The sequence below is a fragment of the Hippichthys cyanospilos genome, chromosome 5, assembly GCF_059441005.1.
Source record: "Hippichthys cyanospilos isolate Australia breed blue-spotted pipefish chromosome 5, RoL_Hcya_1.0, whole genome shotgun sequence".
Classification (NCBI taxonomy): Eukaryota; Metazoa; Chordata; class Actinopteri; order Syngnathiformes; family Syngnathidae; genus Hippichthys; species Hippichthys cyanospilos.
Genome location: NC_142373.1, coordinates 11850497 through 11867801, shown reverse-complemented (window position 1 = coordinate 11867801; position 17305 = coordinate 11850497). Strand labels below are relative to the sequence as shown.

General features: G+C 42.0%; 1 protein-coding gene and 1 long non-coding RNA gene across 9 annotated transcripts in view; one reads left to right on the top strand and one right to left on the bottom strand.

Moving 5' to 3' along the window:
* Nucleotides 1-16368, top strand: part of sema5ba (sema domain, seven thrombospondin repeats (type 1 and type 1-like), transmembrane domain (TM) and short cytoplasmic domain, (semaphorin) 5Ba) — an 81869-nt gene extending 65501 nt beyond the window's left edge. Inside the window, exons 12-23 of one of the 3 annotated variants that reach the window (XM_088415246.1) lie at nt 2246-2363; nt 2425-2609; nt 3894-4037; nt 4646-4793; nt 4867-5092; nt 6405-6620; nt 8220-8390; nt 9860-9910; nt 10158-10295; nt 10467-10511; nt 11667-11872; nt 14320-16368. In XM_088415246.1, coding sequence (XP_088271372.1) covers nt 2246-2363; nt 2425-2609; nt 3894-4037; nt 4646-4793; nt 4867-5092; nt 6405-6620; nt 8220-8390; nt 9860-9910; nt 10158-10295; nt 10467-10511; nt 11667-11872; nt 14320-14496 — 1825 coding nt within the window. In that variant the 3' untranslated portion in view covers nt 14497-16368. The remainder of the gene's footprint in view (nt 1-2245; nt 2364-2424; nt 2610-3893; nt 4038-4645; nt 4794-4866; nt 5093-6404; nt 6621-8219; nt 8391-9859; nt 9911-10157; nt 10296-10466; nt 10512-11666; nt 11873-14319) is intronic. The other 2 variants (XM_088415248.1, XM_088415247.1) reach the window with 2 other exon arrangements.
* Nucleotides 8132-16938, bottom strand: LOC148423537 (uncharacterized). 6 transcript variants are annotated; one of them, XR_015865643.1, is made up of 6 exons: nt 16826-16938; nt 13541-13643; nt 13269-13447; nt 11634-11817; nt 10440-10503; nt 8132-10278 (listed from the first exon to the last, which is right to left on the bottom strand). It is a non-coding gene; the product is annotated as an uncharacterized LOC148423537 (long non-coding RNA). The 6 variants fall into 6 exon arrangements; XR_015865642.1 differs by lacking the exon at nt 13269-13447; XR_015865640.1 differs by lacking the exon at nt 16826-16938 and having other exon boundaries at nt 13541-13847.
* Nucleotides 16939-17305: the final 367 nt, after the last annotated feature.

The window sequence follows — 17305 nt, the reverse complement described above, 5'->3', positions numbered from 1 at the left end:
ATACATACATCAATTTCTTGTATAATATCTTTCATTTTGCTTCATCCATCTTTCATCTTTATTACGTTTATCCTGTCTTCAAGTGTTAAGCTTGGTTTAGGCTTGACACGTCTGTGACCTTGAAATGTCTGTGCGCGTCAAATGACGTTATTTCGGCAAGCACGCCCCTCCGCATGGAGTCCACACCAACCAGATTTTCCATAACACGTACCTTCCAGAATTTCTTTACGAGCGGAAAACATGGCGGACGAACGTTTGCTAACGGAAGTTGGCCGATACAAACACCTTTATGATTCGTCTGAAAAGGACTAGCGTGACCTAAATACAGTAAACAACTCCTGACGAGCACTGTGAAGAGATGTCTGTTTGAAAACACTTGGAAGACTTTAGATTGTTTGAATCTACTGGGATTCTCTACCTCTATTAGAGAGTTGTGTTGTTTGTATGCTGTAGACTCCATTTACTGCCACCTAGAGTATGGGAGAATATCATCTGACCGCAGGGGAAAGCCGCACTGAGTATAAAGAGCTGCAAAACGCGTGCTGGCTCCTCAAACACAAACCAAGCTAAACCTTTGCTGCAGGCTTTTTTTCGCTTTAGTGAATTTCAATGCTAGGCTAATGCAGAGAAAAACATTTCGTATTATGCAACAGGGTTTTTTTCCTCGTAGGGGGAGTAAGAAAGAGGGAAAGGCTTCAATGCATGAAGATTCTTTCACCCTGAGGGCTATTTTTCCACATGCGGGTTTGGTTGTCGAGGAGTTTTACTGTAATTACTTGGAAAAACTTTTGTATTCTTTTAAATGCGTTATATTTAGCGATGAATAATCCCAGAATGTTTGATCCGCCTCGGTGGGGGTATGCATAATATACTGTACACCTCGCTGACACTCACTAGTGTCAAGGAGGTGTCAGCAGCGTGTCTCTAATTGGACGGTAGCAGTGTTGCATCACTCGCTTGGCGGCTGACTGGAACTAGCCGGTCGCTCGGATGCGCCCCGGGGAAGGAGCCTCGCCGCCAGGGAGAAGCAGTTCGGTGTGAGCTTGTCAGCGTAGTTCTCTCCCGCGTGTCACGATATTCCCTAGCATTAGCGCCCCGTTTATCGGCCGTGCCCATCATGGCCGCAATTATACTCGCGCACGTCACTTTTTTAACGCGTCGGCCGTAAAAGCAGACAAGGATTTTTACGACAAACGATCGGACAAGTGACAATTACGGCAGCAGACAACGCGGACGATTTATGGTCCCCGATGTGCTGTTTTGTCGCTCGGTGGCCTGTTTAATATTGAAGTCACGTTAGTGAAGCAGCATGTGGCTCCTTGCCCAGAGTTGTTTTCATAGGCCTGTAAACGATTTTTATGTCAGAGGACCTTGTATACTGCATTTCATGTGTGCCATTCAGCCTTGTCCTCGTGACGATTTTATGTTGACAGTGCGGCCATGTCTTAAACAAAACCTAAATGTTATCAAAGGAAGCAATCTGCAATCGGCTCGTTGGGTCTGACGTAAGTCTGTTCAGCACAGCTCAAAAGAATGATCGATTTCAAAGGGGAAATTTTGACTGGACGACGATCTGATCGTCTTATTTGTATTGGTCCACAAAAAAAATAATCAACCTATGGTGTCCCCTTTTGGATCATAGACGAGGTCTTTTTATCAAAAAGACAAAAGGCCTGTCGTCTTTTGGGACTACAGTTCACAAAAATAAATCTTTAACTTAATTCTTGATAAATAATTATCCACAAAAATAATCAACAAAGTGTCAGACCTGTTCTCAATAAGAAATAATTATAAATAAATATTTGTCCTCAGAAAAATATTCAAGTTAAAGTGGCCGTTTGGGATCATAGTAGAGAACTGTTCACAAAAAGAAGTCATTACCTTGACAGGTAACGAGTGGTGGCACGTGAGAAGTTGGGGCCAAACATTTTAGTATGGGAGAGAATATGGCTTTTAAAAATAATGAAATTGAATAACCTGCTGAACATAACATTTGTTTTATGAACTTATATTTTCTCGAAACATTTCATGAGCTCAGGAATTATTTTTAATGGATTTTGCATGTCTGTTTGTTTGCCAGTTCCTGCCAAGGAAACATTTAAAAATGTTGTTCAACAAATTTGAAGCATGTATGCAGCATTGCTGATTCTAAAAACATTTCAGTTTTTGTCATTGAATTCAGCAAAGCTTTTTTTTCTCAATTTGCCCTCCATGTCTGAAAACGTGGCAATTGCGCCTCCTGCAGGCTGTGTTTGGAGGCCCGGGATCCTTACTGCGGTTGGGACTTGCGTCAGCGCCGCTGCACTACACTGGAGGACAGCACCAACATGAGCCAGTGGAAGCAGAACATCACGGCATGTCCGGTAAGTCCAAGACTTGACTTGAGACTTAGGACGAGTCGTGTCATGTGACTTTGGTGTCCAGACGCAGAACCAGACTAGGAACGGCGCCTTCGGAGACTGGACGGCGTGGCAGGCGTGTAACAACGACGACGGGGTGGACGGCGTCAGCTCCTGTTTGTGCCGGTCCAGGTCGTGCGACAGCCCCGCCCCTCGCTGCGGGGGCAGGAAGTGCGAAGGCGCCACCATCGAGGTGGCTAACTGCTCCAGGTTGGCAACCATCACAAATATATATATATATATATATATATATATATATATATATATATATATATATATATATATATATATATATATATATATATATATATATACACAGTGGGCCCCCGGGTTACGAACTTAATCCGTTCAGCGGCTACGCTCGTGTCTCGAATTGCTCGTATAGCGGGCAATCCAAACCCATGTTAATTCGTGAATCGCGCGCAGAAGTCTTAGGTAAAAACGACACACTGTATACATATATTAAAATTGAGTGACATAATCTACTGCACACTTGCATTTTATATTAAATACATTGGATAAATAGCTTTTACCTTTGAAACGACGAGACTTGAGCTGGGTGTAAGCAGAGGGGGGCAGAGTCCAACGCTCGAAGTTAACACGGCGATGGATATGCTATTGGTCTTACAGTGTTACAGTAACTCTTTCAGTCAGGGTGCAAATCACGCAGATACTAAAACATCATCCTCTTATTTCTTTCTTTACCGCTGCTAGTAATTTTAGAAGCTATGTCTAACAGATAAAGTTTGCAAAGTCTTCACAACATTCCGTTTTTCACTAATTTTCTCTCCTTACTTCCATCCTGTCCCATCAAGCTAGATAAAGGCGTTCGGCCAATAGCATATCGGCATTTCTGTGATTGACGTGTGAGGCCGGCCAATAGCATCTCCGTGAGTGAGACCGGGTGACCTTAATCGACCAATAGCATATTGGCGTCTCCGTGACTGACTGATAATTATTCGCACTTTTTTTTTAAACGGTTGGAATGTATTGACAATTAATTTAAAAAAAACACACATTTAAACCAATGACAATTCTTTGTCCTGCAATCGGCACATTTAATTTCATGTCAGCTGTTTTTCCCTTTAGCTGTACAAACACTACACTTAAATGGTAATATATTTAGACACCGTGAGTGAGACAGTCAGTGTGACGTTGTAAGACCAATAGCGTTCACGTAACTGCCACAAGTATCTACTGATGATTAATGATGTCACTACTGTTGATTTTATTGACACAATTAAACGAGAACAATTCTACATACTCAATGGCCGGCATGTCGAATTGCTCGTAAGGCGAGAGGTTTGTTCGTAAGCGGAGGACAAAAATCTCCCTGATCCACGCTCGTAAGGCGAATTGTTCGTAAATCAGGGTGCTCGTAAGCCGGGGGCCGACTGTACATATATATATATATATATATATATATATATATATAACTGCAAAACGTTTTTGCCAATAACAGTCAGTTTTTCTTGTTTGTTTGCATCGCCGTAGAAACGGAGGCTGGACGCCCTGGTCGTCATGGGGACAGTGTAGCACCAGCTGCGGCACGGGATTCGAGCTGCGCCAGCGCTCCTGCAACAACCCGGCGCCGCGGCATGGAGGGCGCGTCTGCGTGGGGGCCATTCGCGACGAGAGGTAAGGGGGAAAAGAAACTTCTCTACACTGGGTAGAAAAAGTCTGTTTCCTGTTGTGTTTGTTTGCAAGGAAGTCCCTGGGTCACTTTGACCCGGAGCACGTTTACTTATCCAAACCTCTTAGAAATGTATGAAATCCATTTTTCAACACTTTGGTTTAACCGGTGGAATTATGTTAATTTTTCAGGAGCAGCAATAATGTCAGAGGTTTGTTCAGTTATCCTAAAGTGAAACAATTGTTTTGTATGTGTAAACAAAAGACTATAAAAAAACATATTAAATATCTGCTGTACCATTCAAATGGGTCAGTTTGACCCAGAACATAATAAATAATAAAATTACATTTAAAAAACATACACGTAACTATTGTATCTATGAATGTCACCTATAAACTGCAAAGGAGAAAATAAAGGCCTGAGATTGTATGTTGCAAAAGTGTACACCCCCTCTTAAAAAATGATGAAATGGTTTTTCAGTCGAAAAGGTTATACAGTATATATACATAAATATCTATCTATATCTATCTAGATAGATAGATAGATAGATAGATAGATAGATAGATAGATAGATAGATAGACATTTAAGCATCGGATTATGGTTGCATGTCAGGTTCTGCAACGAGGGCGTCTCGTGCCCCCAGCCGGTCCTGTGGTCCCCGTGGGGCTCGTGGACCAAGTGCAGCAGCGAGTGCAGCGGAGGGGTACACTCCCGGGTGCGCACCTGTGAAAACGGCAACAGCTGCCCTGGATGCGCCCTGGTATGTGCCGCTCGTTCCGTCAAATCTGAATTTGACTTTGGAAAGGATCTTTGGACGTTATGACCTTCTCCAGGAGTACAAGGCATGTAACCTGGAGGCGTGTCCGGAGGTGAAGCGGAACACGCCGTGGACGCCGTGGATGCCGGTCAACGTGACGCAGGGCGGCGCCCGGCAGGAGCAGCGCACGCGCTACATGTGCCGCGCTCGCCTGGCCGACCCGCACCAACTGCAGATGGGACGACGCAAGCTGGAGACCCGATACTGCCCCAACGACGGCACCGCCGCCTGCGACACCGACGGTAAGGCGCCGCCGACCGTATGAATATTTTCTTCCCCGTATTTTGTACAGAAGAAAAAATCAAAACCATTCCCCGCTCAAAACAAAATCACGTTTTCTATAGCGACACACATAGTACATATTTTAATTCAGATGTATTCCATGTATGGAAAGACAATGGAATGATACAGCCTAATGTTTTGATATACCCTAATGACTTGTAAAATAATTAAATATATTTTTTGAAAATAATCACATGAATAAAGAGGAAAAAATATTTATTTACAAAATATGTACAGTATAATTGTTTTTTTTTAACATGTTAACATAGCCTCATGGTATACATAATTAATTAAAATAAGTAAAATTATAGAAATGTATTTATCAAGTAAAGAAGATGTAGAAATATTATAGTTGACTTATTATGTATACTAAAATATGCTTCCCTAGAATAAGTTTACCAAAACAAATTATTTTTTATTTCCTGCACTTTGGCTCCTCCTGCGCATAGAGATCAGTGTTATCCACTTAGCTAAGAGAAGAGTTGAAATATTTTACAAATGTTGTTTTTGTCGTTGTAGCTAATATTCTGCGTTGTCGTTGCGGGATAGAGCCATCATTGGTGTTCAAACAACATTTTCACTGAGATGTGTTGATCACGAAAGTCCGACTCTGCCGCTGTCCTTCCATCTTTCGGCAGGTTGTTTCATATCCCAATTGATTTGCTTTTAATTTGAAAAGAAAACGGATTGGTTCTGTCTTAGCATTAAAACGAATGAATTTAGACTTACTGATACTTGCGGAAGCCCTGCTAAAATACCCCCCCCCGAATTGCTTTCAAATGGGGGTTACGGGTACCCCCCCAAGGAAGGATCAGGAAGTTAGATTTGCTGTTGCGCAAATAGATGTGTCATACTGTCTTTTTTTCCGCTGTCAGCAATGAACCCCCATTGAACCAAGATGTAAAATAAAGACATAAAACGAAAAACCCAAAGGAGGTTCTGCTTGAAGGATTCACGATGTAAAAATAAAAAATAAAAAATGAGGGAGGCGTTTGTTGAAGGATTGACGATAGTTGCTTTCCTTTGACGGAACGTTTTTCTCGCGGCAACATTTCTCCCGCTGTCAAGACAAATGTTATTTTACAGCCCGGCTACGTGCGCTCGCTAGCTCCCTTCAAGCATCCATCAGTGGACGCCCGCTCCCAAATACACATTCCACGACCGACCACCTCACGCTCACACACAAAGCACTCCGGACCACCTGAAGGCTCAAGACTGCCTTTGTTTTTTATCAAAGCAGGAAATTCATTGATTCCATTTTTTTGGCGGTAGACCTAGTAGAAGAGCTGCTTAGGACCCCGCCGGTCCGAGGGGCCGGCGCCCCCGGCTGGTCTTCGTGGGACTCCTGGTCCGGGTGCTCGCAGAGCTGCTCCAAAGGCTACAGAACCCGACGGAGATCCTGTGCCGGACCGGAGGGCAAGAGCGCCCCCGTGGCCTGCAGGGGCTCCCCCGTCGAGTACCAGGACTGCAATGTCCAGCCGTGTCCTGGTAAGGACCCCAAACGCGGTATTTTCAAACACGCGCTCGCTAAGATTTTCTCCCTCTCGGAATTCAGTGCCAAACTCTCCGGTCCGTGTCCTCGAATGCGTCCCGCCAGAGAGGGGCGAGGGGTCATGTGGGGTTCCACTCATCCAGTCTTTTGAAATGAGCGTCACGTGCAGGGCCCACACACACACACACACACTCATTGGCCAAGGACAGGGCCAGTGACAAAAGTGAGAATGGCTGCGAAATTGTAATTGATGATGAGATTAGCGGGAAGGATGGAGCCAATATAGATTAGCGAGGTGCGTGCACATGAAAAGGGGCCGTAAATCTCGGCATTCTGCAAGTTCTGGGGCAAGAGCTCTCGCTCCAACCTAAGAATGCAGCACGACGTGTTTTTCTCGCTTTTAGGGAGGTCGTGTCAACACTTTTGCTGTGCTATGCGCAAATCCTAGAAATATTCTAAAAATGTCCTAAAAAGGAAAATCCTGCGAAATGTCTCCCAAATGAAGAAAAAAACATTTAGAAAAAAAATGTCTTCTAACATTTCCTCACAAAAAATCCTTAAAAAAAAATTCCTGTCCCTAAAAAGTGTAAGAAAAAAAATCCTAAAAAAAAGTCTCATATGTTCCAATTATTTAAAAAAGACAATAGCTGAAAAAAATCCTAGAACAAAAAGTATCTGGAATTGCCATATAAATAACAAGTTGTCTTAACTCACTTGACTATCTGAAAAGAAAATCCCAATTAAAAAATATTAATTAAAGGTGGAGTTTTTCAGGGTTTATATGTTTTTTGTGTAATGTAGAACCTTTAAAACTAATTTTAAAAAATTGAATAAATAGTAAAATTAATAACAAGAAGTTTTTTAAAAAATATCTTGATATTTTTTGAAAATATCCCCCCCAAAATCCCCAAAATACCAAATAAGAAATGAAGTGAAATTAATGGAAATAAGAAAACCGGAGTTTCCCTAGAAATAACATCCTCAAAATAGAAAAAAAATTTCCAATAAAGAAAAAAAAATTCCCAATAAAAAGAAATTCGCTGCAGAAAAATCCTGAAATGAATACAATAAAACAACATTATTATTATTATTATTATTATTATTATTATTATTATTATTATTATAAACAAATTATTACAGCAATTAAAAAAATAAAATTGTGACAAATAAAACGCTAAAAAAAAAGTCCTACAGGAAAAAAATCCTCAAAAAGTCCTATAAAAAAATCCAGAAAAATCTATTATCAAAGCATCATAAAATGGGGAAAAATATCCTCATAAGAAAGTAAAATCCCCAAAAAGTTCCACACAATTTTTTTAATCTTAAAAAGTTTACAGAAAAAATAAATTCCTAGAAAAAATCCTGAAAAATACTTAAAAAAAAAAATTCCCAAAAAAGAAAAACATCTCCATAAGAAATCAAATTCCTAAAAAAAAATATCCTTAAGAAAATTCTTGAAAAATCCAAACTGAACAATTTTGAAATGTGGTGAAGAATTAATTTATTTTTCTTTGTTAGAGTAACAGTTTGCAACGTCAACGCGTGGAACGTGCGTTGCGTCGCCGTAATGACGTTTAGATGCTCTGTGCTTGCAGTGAAGGGGGCGTGGTCGTGCTGGTCGTCGTGGTCGCAGTGCTCGGCGGCGTGCGGCGGCGGCCACTACCAACGCACGCGAGCGTGCGCCAGCCCGCCGCCGTCCGGCGGGGGGGACATCTGCCTGGGGCTGCACACCGAGGAGGCGCTCTGCAACACGCACACGTGCGACGGTGAGATCTGACACGCTGCGCACCTGGCCAGCTTTTCTCCTTTGATGCCCTTTTTTCCTCATAAGGGACCAAAAAAAAAAAAAAAAAAATAGCGTCTAATTGGGAAGACTTTTAAGGTCCAGGCACCTCATACTCAAATTGTCCCTCTGTCTCCTGTCAAGCGTCATTTTTTTTTTCTTTTCAATTGGAATTATCCCAGCCGCCAATCAGGACGCACACATTCCTCCCGCCTCCTCTATAATTACTAACCGGGGGTAAGAAAGGTAAATGACTTCCTGTCTTTTCTCCCGTCTGCTCGGAGATGCTAATCGGCCCCCTTTGATCGGCTTTTCCCTCGCCGGCGTCCTGTCCATCGACCGTCGGCTACACGGACTAGCGCGCTAGGGCGAGCATTCGCTAATCGGCCGTCCGCCGTCTCCGCTTGTCAATCACGGCCGTGATTAAACGCTAATGAAGGGCGGCGGGGGGAACGGCGGGCCGATGCGGTCGCCGCGGCGCATCCTTGGCGTTGATGCGCATGGAGGAAACTGATTTTATTTTTTGATAGCTTCTCAGCGGCATTGTTGTTGGCATCTGGAGCTTTGTTTTTGTGGGCTGGCTTCTGAATGTGAGGAACTAACGTTTGTATTTATGGAAAAAAAAAAAGAGGGAGAGGGTGATTTGCGCCGTTGTGGGCGTGAACACTGCCGCCTCCGTTTTGTATGAAGCTAAAAATGAAAGCGTTGACCCCCCCCGAGGCCAAAATCCAGCCGCTTTCCAGACAACACACCTGATTCAAATTAGGGTCGTTATCAGGAGTCATGGAAGCGTTCTGATGAGATGATTAAAAATCGTTAATACTTAGCATTATTATTTGCATATTGCTGCAGCTGGCGGAATCTTTCTATCTCCCGAATCATCACTTTTCAGGAGACCCCAAAAAGGCAAGTTTGTTCAGCCGTTACATCATGAAAGTTAGCAGGGAATTTCCAAGACTTTTTATTCGCCCAATCTTTCTCAAATAGCGCAAAGTGATGCAAGGGGAAAGTGCAGAAGAGCTTTGTTTTTGACTTGTGGGGGGGCGTAATTGCAATAAAATTAGAGTTTTCAACATATTTTTATTTATTTATTACAGGCACTTTGATGCATCTCATTTTTTTTTTCAGTTTTAGACTAAGCTGTAACCCATAAAAATGCAGTAAAAATACATAACAGTTGTTGAAAGTGGATTTATATAGCTTTTTTTGTTCATGTTGAAAAGGATACTTTATATACTATATATTTTTATAGATATAATCTTATTTATAGTCTGCGTGTCACGTGTGTGACATACGAATATTGGCTCGTTCCTTTTTTGACCCATATTTGGGTTGTTTCAAATTTATTTAGAGGTTATATTAGAGAGTAGTTCCTGACGTGTAGCTTTTTAACGGCTATATCAGCCGCGCATCCGGTATGACGGTGCAGTCTTCATGTGTATGTGTGTCTAGATGCGTGTTGGGCCCCAAGGGAGCAGACGGAGGTCCAGGCGGACAGCGGAGGTAAACACGTCCTCCGTTCTGTCTGGGCTCACTCCGGAAAAACAAATGGTTCTCTTATTTGATTTTCTCGCATTGGGATTTTTTCCTCTTCTTTCCCCTCTTGGGTCAGACGTTTAGTTTTTGGCCTACTCGCCATCACCTCCGGTCTTGTTTGGATCGCGAACCGTCGGGCTGCTTCTGGTGGCTTGGGGATGGGCGGGGCCGTCCTTGGATGGGGGTGTTGAGCGGTGATGTGGTTTGCGCCCAGGCGGCTGGATGGCTTGGTCGCTGTGGTCGACCTGCGACGACACGGGGGTGCAGACCAGGACCCGAACGTGCGGCGCCGGCGGGGGCGCCCCCTGCGTGGGAAACGCCACCCAGCGAAGGGACTGCAACGAAATACCCGGTGAGTCTGCAACGTGTGTCCCGTTTGGCGTCGTCATCGTTGTTGCATGTGTGTAACCCCCCCCACACACCCTCTCATATTCAACGCATGCGTGGCTGTGTGTGTGCGTTTGTGCGTGTGCATGTGCTTGTGTGTGCGTCTGACCGTGTGCTCCTGTCTTCCTCTCTGCAGTCATCCTCCCCGCATCGGGTTTTGACAAGGACCAACACTGCGGAGGTAAGCGAATGAGCTGTGGTCTGACGAGTCCCCCCCCCCCCATCGCATGCATGTTACCAAGCATGCTCCATACATCCTTGTGTCCGTGTAGTCTCTGTCCACACTCAAAAATCAAAGTTTTTGTCCCGAAGGCTAGAGTTCGCTAAAAGTAAAGTTGGGAATTATTTTTCAGTGCTTACACAGACTTTCTTATTGAAGAGTCTTGATATGCCATGTTTCAGTTTATTTGTATTTATAGCTACTTTCACATTAACCCCTGGGTGTCAAAGGTCATAGATATAAACGCAACTTTTACTCCCAGGCATTTTCACGAACCAATATTTGTTTGACAATACAGTGTTCCCTTATTTTTTTTCCCGGTGTTACGTGCTCCAAAAATACCAGCCGCTTGTGAAATCTGTGAAGGGATTTTTGTTTGTTTTTTTTTCTATGATGCATTTTTTTTGTTTTATAACTGTCTTTTTTGTTTTTGTTCATCTGTTACGTGTTTTGTTTACTTTAATACAGTGTATGCTTTCATTGTTTCATTTATGATAAATACTTTTTTGTTTTGTTTCTATTATGTTTTTTCATTTGTGTTTCATTTATTATGGTGTGTTTTCATTTATTTTCTTTTTTATTATGTATGTTCTTAATAAAGTGCACAATTTTTGTTTTGGGGTTTTCAATAATAGCATCTTTTAGTTGTTTTTGTTTTTTAATGTACTATACATTTTTTGTTCTTTATTTTTCACACATTTTAGTGTGTCTTATTTTTTATAATTTATTCATTAAGTATTTTTCGCTTTTATCTTTATTTAATTTCCTGACTTACTGATTTTTTTTTGCATTTTTTTTATTTGTTGTATTTTTTTCATTTATTTTTAAAAATTCTTTTTTCGTTTTCGTTTCATTTTTGTTTTTTATTCAAACGTTTTTATTGTTAATTTTTGCTTTTTCAATTTATTATAGTGTCGTTTCATTTGTTTAAAATTTTTCTTTTTTTGTTTTTCATGTTTTTTTTTTTTTAATTTTTTGGACTTTTTTTTGTATTTAATGTAATTTGTTATACGGTGCCTCTTTTCATTCAATTATTTATTCAATTAATATTCAGTGGAGCTTCTCAAATATATCCTTACTAACCAAGGTGTGTGTTTCGTTGTCACGGCCGGGCAGCGTTCACGTCCATCCATCTGATCGCCACCGGGGTGTCCTGCTTCCTGGGCGCCGGTCTCTTGTCCTTCCTGGTCTACGTGTACTGCCAGCGCTTCCACAAGCCGTCGCAAGAGTCGGCCGTCATCCACCCGACCACGCCCAATCACCTCAACTACAAGGGCAACGTCACGCCAAAGAACGAGAAGTACACGCCCATGGAGTTCAAGGTCGGTTGAGCTTTCGCCATTTAATCCTTTCATTTTTTTCATAGCGTCGCCAAATTTTGTTTCCCGGAACTGCCCGCGCATGACCAAAAAAGTTTTGGAAGCTGTTTTTAATATTTTTAAAAAATCATGCGATTGTTAATATTTCAAAGCTTTGAAATACTTGCCACCATTATCCTAAAAATGGCCAGCTAAAGACAAAAAATGGTCAACTTTTTGTGTTTTTAAGCATGACTTTGTGAGACTTTTTGTGGGTGAGTATAAATTCATGTAAATTTTCCAAAACTTGGCAAGGACTCCTAGAGATAGCCGCCGTTATCCTAAAATATCCATGTAAAAGCAAAATGGCTTACATTCTGTGCCTTTATTAACCCTGGAGGAAATTTTAACCCAACTCAAGCTTTTTGATGAAAGCTATACAAAAAATACTAAGAGGCTAAAATATTGCATAGATTGACAAAACGTGTTGATTTTCAATATGCCATCTCTTCTAAATACTTACAAACGAGAGGTGGCGAGTGACACCAAATTTCGCCCCTGTCAGGCTCATTTACTGCCATTCGAAATCGGAACTATTGCCCATGTTGGACATTTTGAAAAGAGATGTTTTATCATGCATTTCCCCCGATTTTTGCATTCATCCTTTCAACGGCACCTCGCAAACGGGGGCAATAGGAATTTTTGTGTTGACAAGTCAAAACCACAATGCTCCACCAAATTACATGACCAAAAACTAAACTCCTGCACACATTAGCACCCTCCATCTTTCTGCTACGTATGCTTGAAATTCGGTCGTAAATGGACCAAAAAAAAAAAAAAAAAATGAGGAGCGGTTGGTTTGAAGTGACCGTTAAGTATTCATATAGTCCCCGATAGCGCTTCATCAAATGCTGATTGTCCCTCAAAGGCCACCGTATTCAGAATTGCCTCAGGCGCTAAGCTAACGTCCTCTTTGGAATTTCGCTGGCGTTACGATGAACGCTGTCCTCAATGGTAATTTAAGGGCTACTTTGCTGAAATTTAAAACTCAAGCGGCCTTCACTGATCCTCCGTGTTCAACACTTGAAAGATTTAAGAACCATAAATATGCTCTCATGTTTTATTTACTGCTTTTATTACCGCATTCATCTCTGCACACCAGGATGAATCGCTCGCTCACCTGCGCCTTATTAACGAGCTACATTAGCGCGCCGCCGCTAACGCGCCCAATTCCCAACATCCTGGAACGCGCCTGTTTTGTTTTCCGCTCATCCCATTAGTTAAACCACGAGAGATTATTAGGAACGGTTTATTTTGGCAGCCGCTTTTTCAAAAAACGCCCGCTTTTATTTTAGCCGTCGTCTTGTCTTTGATGTTTCAATGAATTAAATGCGACGTTTAATCGTGTTGTGCGGCTGACCCGTTTTTTAGCTTCCCGTCGATTCCTCCGTCTTTTTTTGGATGAGGAGAAGTAAAGGTCAAACAGCTTTTAGCGGCCTCCTTAATTAGCGACGTGACAGCGCTAATGACAAATGTTGGCTAAATCAATGGAATGTGGTTCTGCGCAATCTAATGAGATCCAGACCAAAAAAAAGTTGCCTGTGAAAATAGATTAAATACTTATGAGATTTTTCTTCGCTCTTTTTACTCCCCTCCCCCCAAAAAACATGCTAGCAAATTAGCATCACGTACCTGTCTCAAATTGTATTTTAGCGAATAATGTCCCCAAAATGTCCAACTTCCTCCATCTTGCTTTTGAGCAAATCCTCCATTTTGTTGTCCATTAATGCACTGACTGTGTTTGACACAAAATTCGATTACATTTGTTACACTGATTTGCTTGCGCCTGTGAACACACTCGCCGGCTAAACACATCTGCCACAATGAATTACTCAGCTTTAATGTGTGTGTGTGTCTTTTGTGGAACGCACAGACACGCAATGTAAATAAAAATGAATCTTTGAAGCGTTTTGCCCACTTGAGGTTTACTTTGGAACGCGATCGGGGTGCCGTGAAAGGTTTTGTTTTAGCGTGCGGATTTAAATTTTAGTTACCGGTACCTCGATATAAACAACAGCCAAGGATACTTTCGAGTCTGACGCTGCATTCAAAGCAGCTGGGAAGAAGGACGTTTCCTACCAACATCAAGTTCTAAGTTGGCAACTGAACACAAAAACCTTTTTTTTCCCCACCGTAAACATCAACCTTAAACTCTAAGCAGTTCTTCTGTAACATTACTATATTTATACCTTTATACGGTTACAGCTTAGTCTAAAACTGAAAAAAGTGCATCAAAGTGACTGAAGCAAAAAAAAAAAAAAAACACTTTTTTTTCAATTAAATAATCTTATTTTATTACACTTGCCCTCCTGGCATGACTATTTTAGAAGCACCGCCTCAAAGGAACTTTTCAGTCAGTGGTTGCAAATTCCCAGTTTCGTTGAACGCAACACAAACGTTTGAATTTTCAGACGCTGAACAAGAACAACCTTTTGCCGGACGAGCGTTCCAACTTGTTCCCGACGTCCCTGCAGCAGGCCAACGTGTACACCACCACGTACTACCCGCCCGCCCTGGGCAAGTTCGACTACCAGCCCAACGCCTCGCCCTCGCCCTGCCGGACCTACAACCACACCAACAACAGCTGAGGCTCGTCGGCTCGCCTCGGATCCCCGAGACCGACGGACTCGCCCCCGTTCGCGACTTCACGTAACTCGCCGGGATTTTCCGCCGGGAGAGGGCGGCTCCGCTTGATGGAAAAGGCGGGAACTTTTTTCACGTTCCAAAGTCCCGCTGGGGCGCAGGGGGAGGCGCCGTGTAAATAATCCCGCCCGCCGGGAGAAAGGCTCCAACGGATCATCCAATGGAATCGCTCCCGGCGAAAATAGTACGGCTGTCATATCAAATATGGCCGCCGCGCTGCGTTAGCAAAAGGTTCGGAATAAGCTAGTAGACGACGCTTGCTTTGTAACACGAGTTCCTTTTTGAGAGGGTTGATCGAAATGGTTGCGAGTAGGGCTTCAAAGGAAGGATTTAAGTCCGGGCTAAAGTATTAAGTAAGGGTTAGACTTTCAAGTTAACCTTGGCTGTTGAATCGGGATTAGTTTGAAATTAGGGTTTTGGGACCGAGTCCAGGTTCGAAATTAGGGTTTCGAGTAAGAATGGGATCTCAGATTAAGGCTTCGGGTTTAGGGTGTCGAAGTCAGGTTTGAAGTTTGAAAGAAGGGTTAGCGTTTCAATTTACCGTTGACTGTCAAATCAGATTCGGTTTGAAATTAGGGTTTTAGGTTCAAGGTTTGAAATTAGGGTGTTGAAAATTAGGGCTTCAAGCCTAGGTTAGAGCATCAAAGTAAGGTTTTAACTTTGGGCTAAAGTAAGGGTTACCTTTTCAATTTAGTCTTGGCTGTCAAGTCAGGACTAGTTTAGATTAGGGTCGGACAGGGTTAAGTTCTGAAATTGGGGTATCGAGTAAAAATCAGTGCTCAATTTAGGGCTTCAAGCTTGGATTAGTTTTTCAAATTGAGAACCTGGCTTTGGGTTTAAAGAAAGGTTTAGGGTTTTAGATCAGGGTGTCAAATCAGAATTTGAGTTTGAAATGAAGGCTTTATGGGACGATCAAGGTGTTTAGAAAACAAGCGTCAAAATTCAATTAGGGTTTCAAATTAGGCTGTCAAACCTGGTTTTAGGGTTTGGCTTTGGGGTCAAATAAGGATTAGGGTTAAGCTGCAGGCTAGGGTTTGGGTTTTTAGGGTTTCAAGTTTCAAACATGGGTCAACATTTCAAGTTGGGGTTTCAAGACAGGGTTAGGGTTTCAAATGTTTGTTTGAGAATCCAAGCAGGATTAGGGGTTGTAAATTTAGCATTTTGGACCCTGAAATCCCAGGCCAGGCTTGACACCCTAATTTTTTGCAGCCCTAAATCTATGGAGCTCTTTGGAAGCCAGTAGCATAGCACCACTAACTTGTCTTCTTCTTTGTTGGTAATATGACATCATTTGAATGGCTCTTTTTTCTGTGTACAGTATGTGTGCACTTATAAACAGAGGAATCTGGGGACTTGAGCATCATTGCACACACACACACCTGTGACTGTGTTCTTGCAAACAATGGGAACTGGGGACTTTGGCCTCGCTACACAATTAGCCCAAGGGACCGTGTGCGTCTTCGTGTGTGTGTATACTTGTGAACAGGGATAAGAAAGGACTTTAGAATCATTACACACTCATGCCCATGGGAGTGTACACAAGTGTGTGTATGTGTGTGTGTTTACACTAAGAATACATATGTTGTATTTGGTTCCAATGCCACTACTGTACTGCTATGTGTGTGTGTATGTACATCCAGTAGAAAACCCGACGACTGACAGCCTGTAAATGTACATGTCATCACGTACATATACGTACGTGCATATGTACACACGTGTACAATATATTCAGTGTTGTTTTTAAGGAAGCCTTATAGTCCGCACGTGCACACACGCGCATATAGACGTGTACTGGTGTGTGTGTGTGTGTGTGTGGGGGGGGGGGGGGGGGGTGTTTTCTATGCAAGTGGTGGCGAGGAGCGTGTTGTTGTCCACACTGTGAATCTTTTTTGCTACTTTCTATTTTTCTACCAGCAGCGCCACAAACGTCAATAAAACTTCAAAAGAACGAGCGCACGTGGACGCAACCACAAACACGGACGTTTCCTCGTCTCCTTCTTCGTGTCGTTGCCTTTAGGAGTTCAAATAAGGATTTGCGCTCACTATAAAGGGTTTTTTTTCTGAAAAAGGACTTTGATAAAAATAAACAATCTTACTATACGATTTTTATTGGGAAAACTGTGGGTTACTCTACATGGTTGTTTGAAAAAAAATAGTTTGACTTTACATTGTCGGTTTCTTTTTAAATTCTTTAAAAAGTCTTCACAAAAATGCTGTACTATAAATGGTCTTTTTTTCTTTTTTCCGCCCCCCCCCCAAAAAAAAAAGCCTTACCAGGGTCGTTGTCAGGGTTCTGTGAAGCATGCTGATGAGCCAATCATTTGAGTCAGGTGTTTTGCTCGAAAGGAAATACCGAAAACAGGTTGCGGACCGCACTTGACCACCCATGGTGTGTTTTTTTTTTTTTTTTTTTTGCTTTAGTAGCCGCTATACGTTTTTTTAAAATAAAAGGGTGATTAGGGCGTCGAAAAAAAAGCCTTAGTATATATGTCATTTTTTTTTTACTAAAGAAAAACCTTTAGCATACATGGACTTCTTTTGTTTAAAGCCTTACTTAATAGTAAGTAGTTCTTTGTAAAGAAAAAAGCCTTTCCAATTTTTTTTAAGTGCTTGATATAAAGTACTTACTATACGTATTTTGTTCAATAAAAAAATATACTGCAAGACTGAAAAAAAATGGGGTTGTTTTTTCAGGAAAAAAAATAAAAGGGCTTTGCTATACATAGTCATTTTTGTACACCCAAAAATACCTTA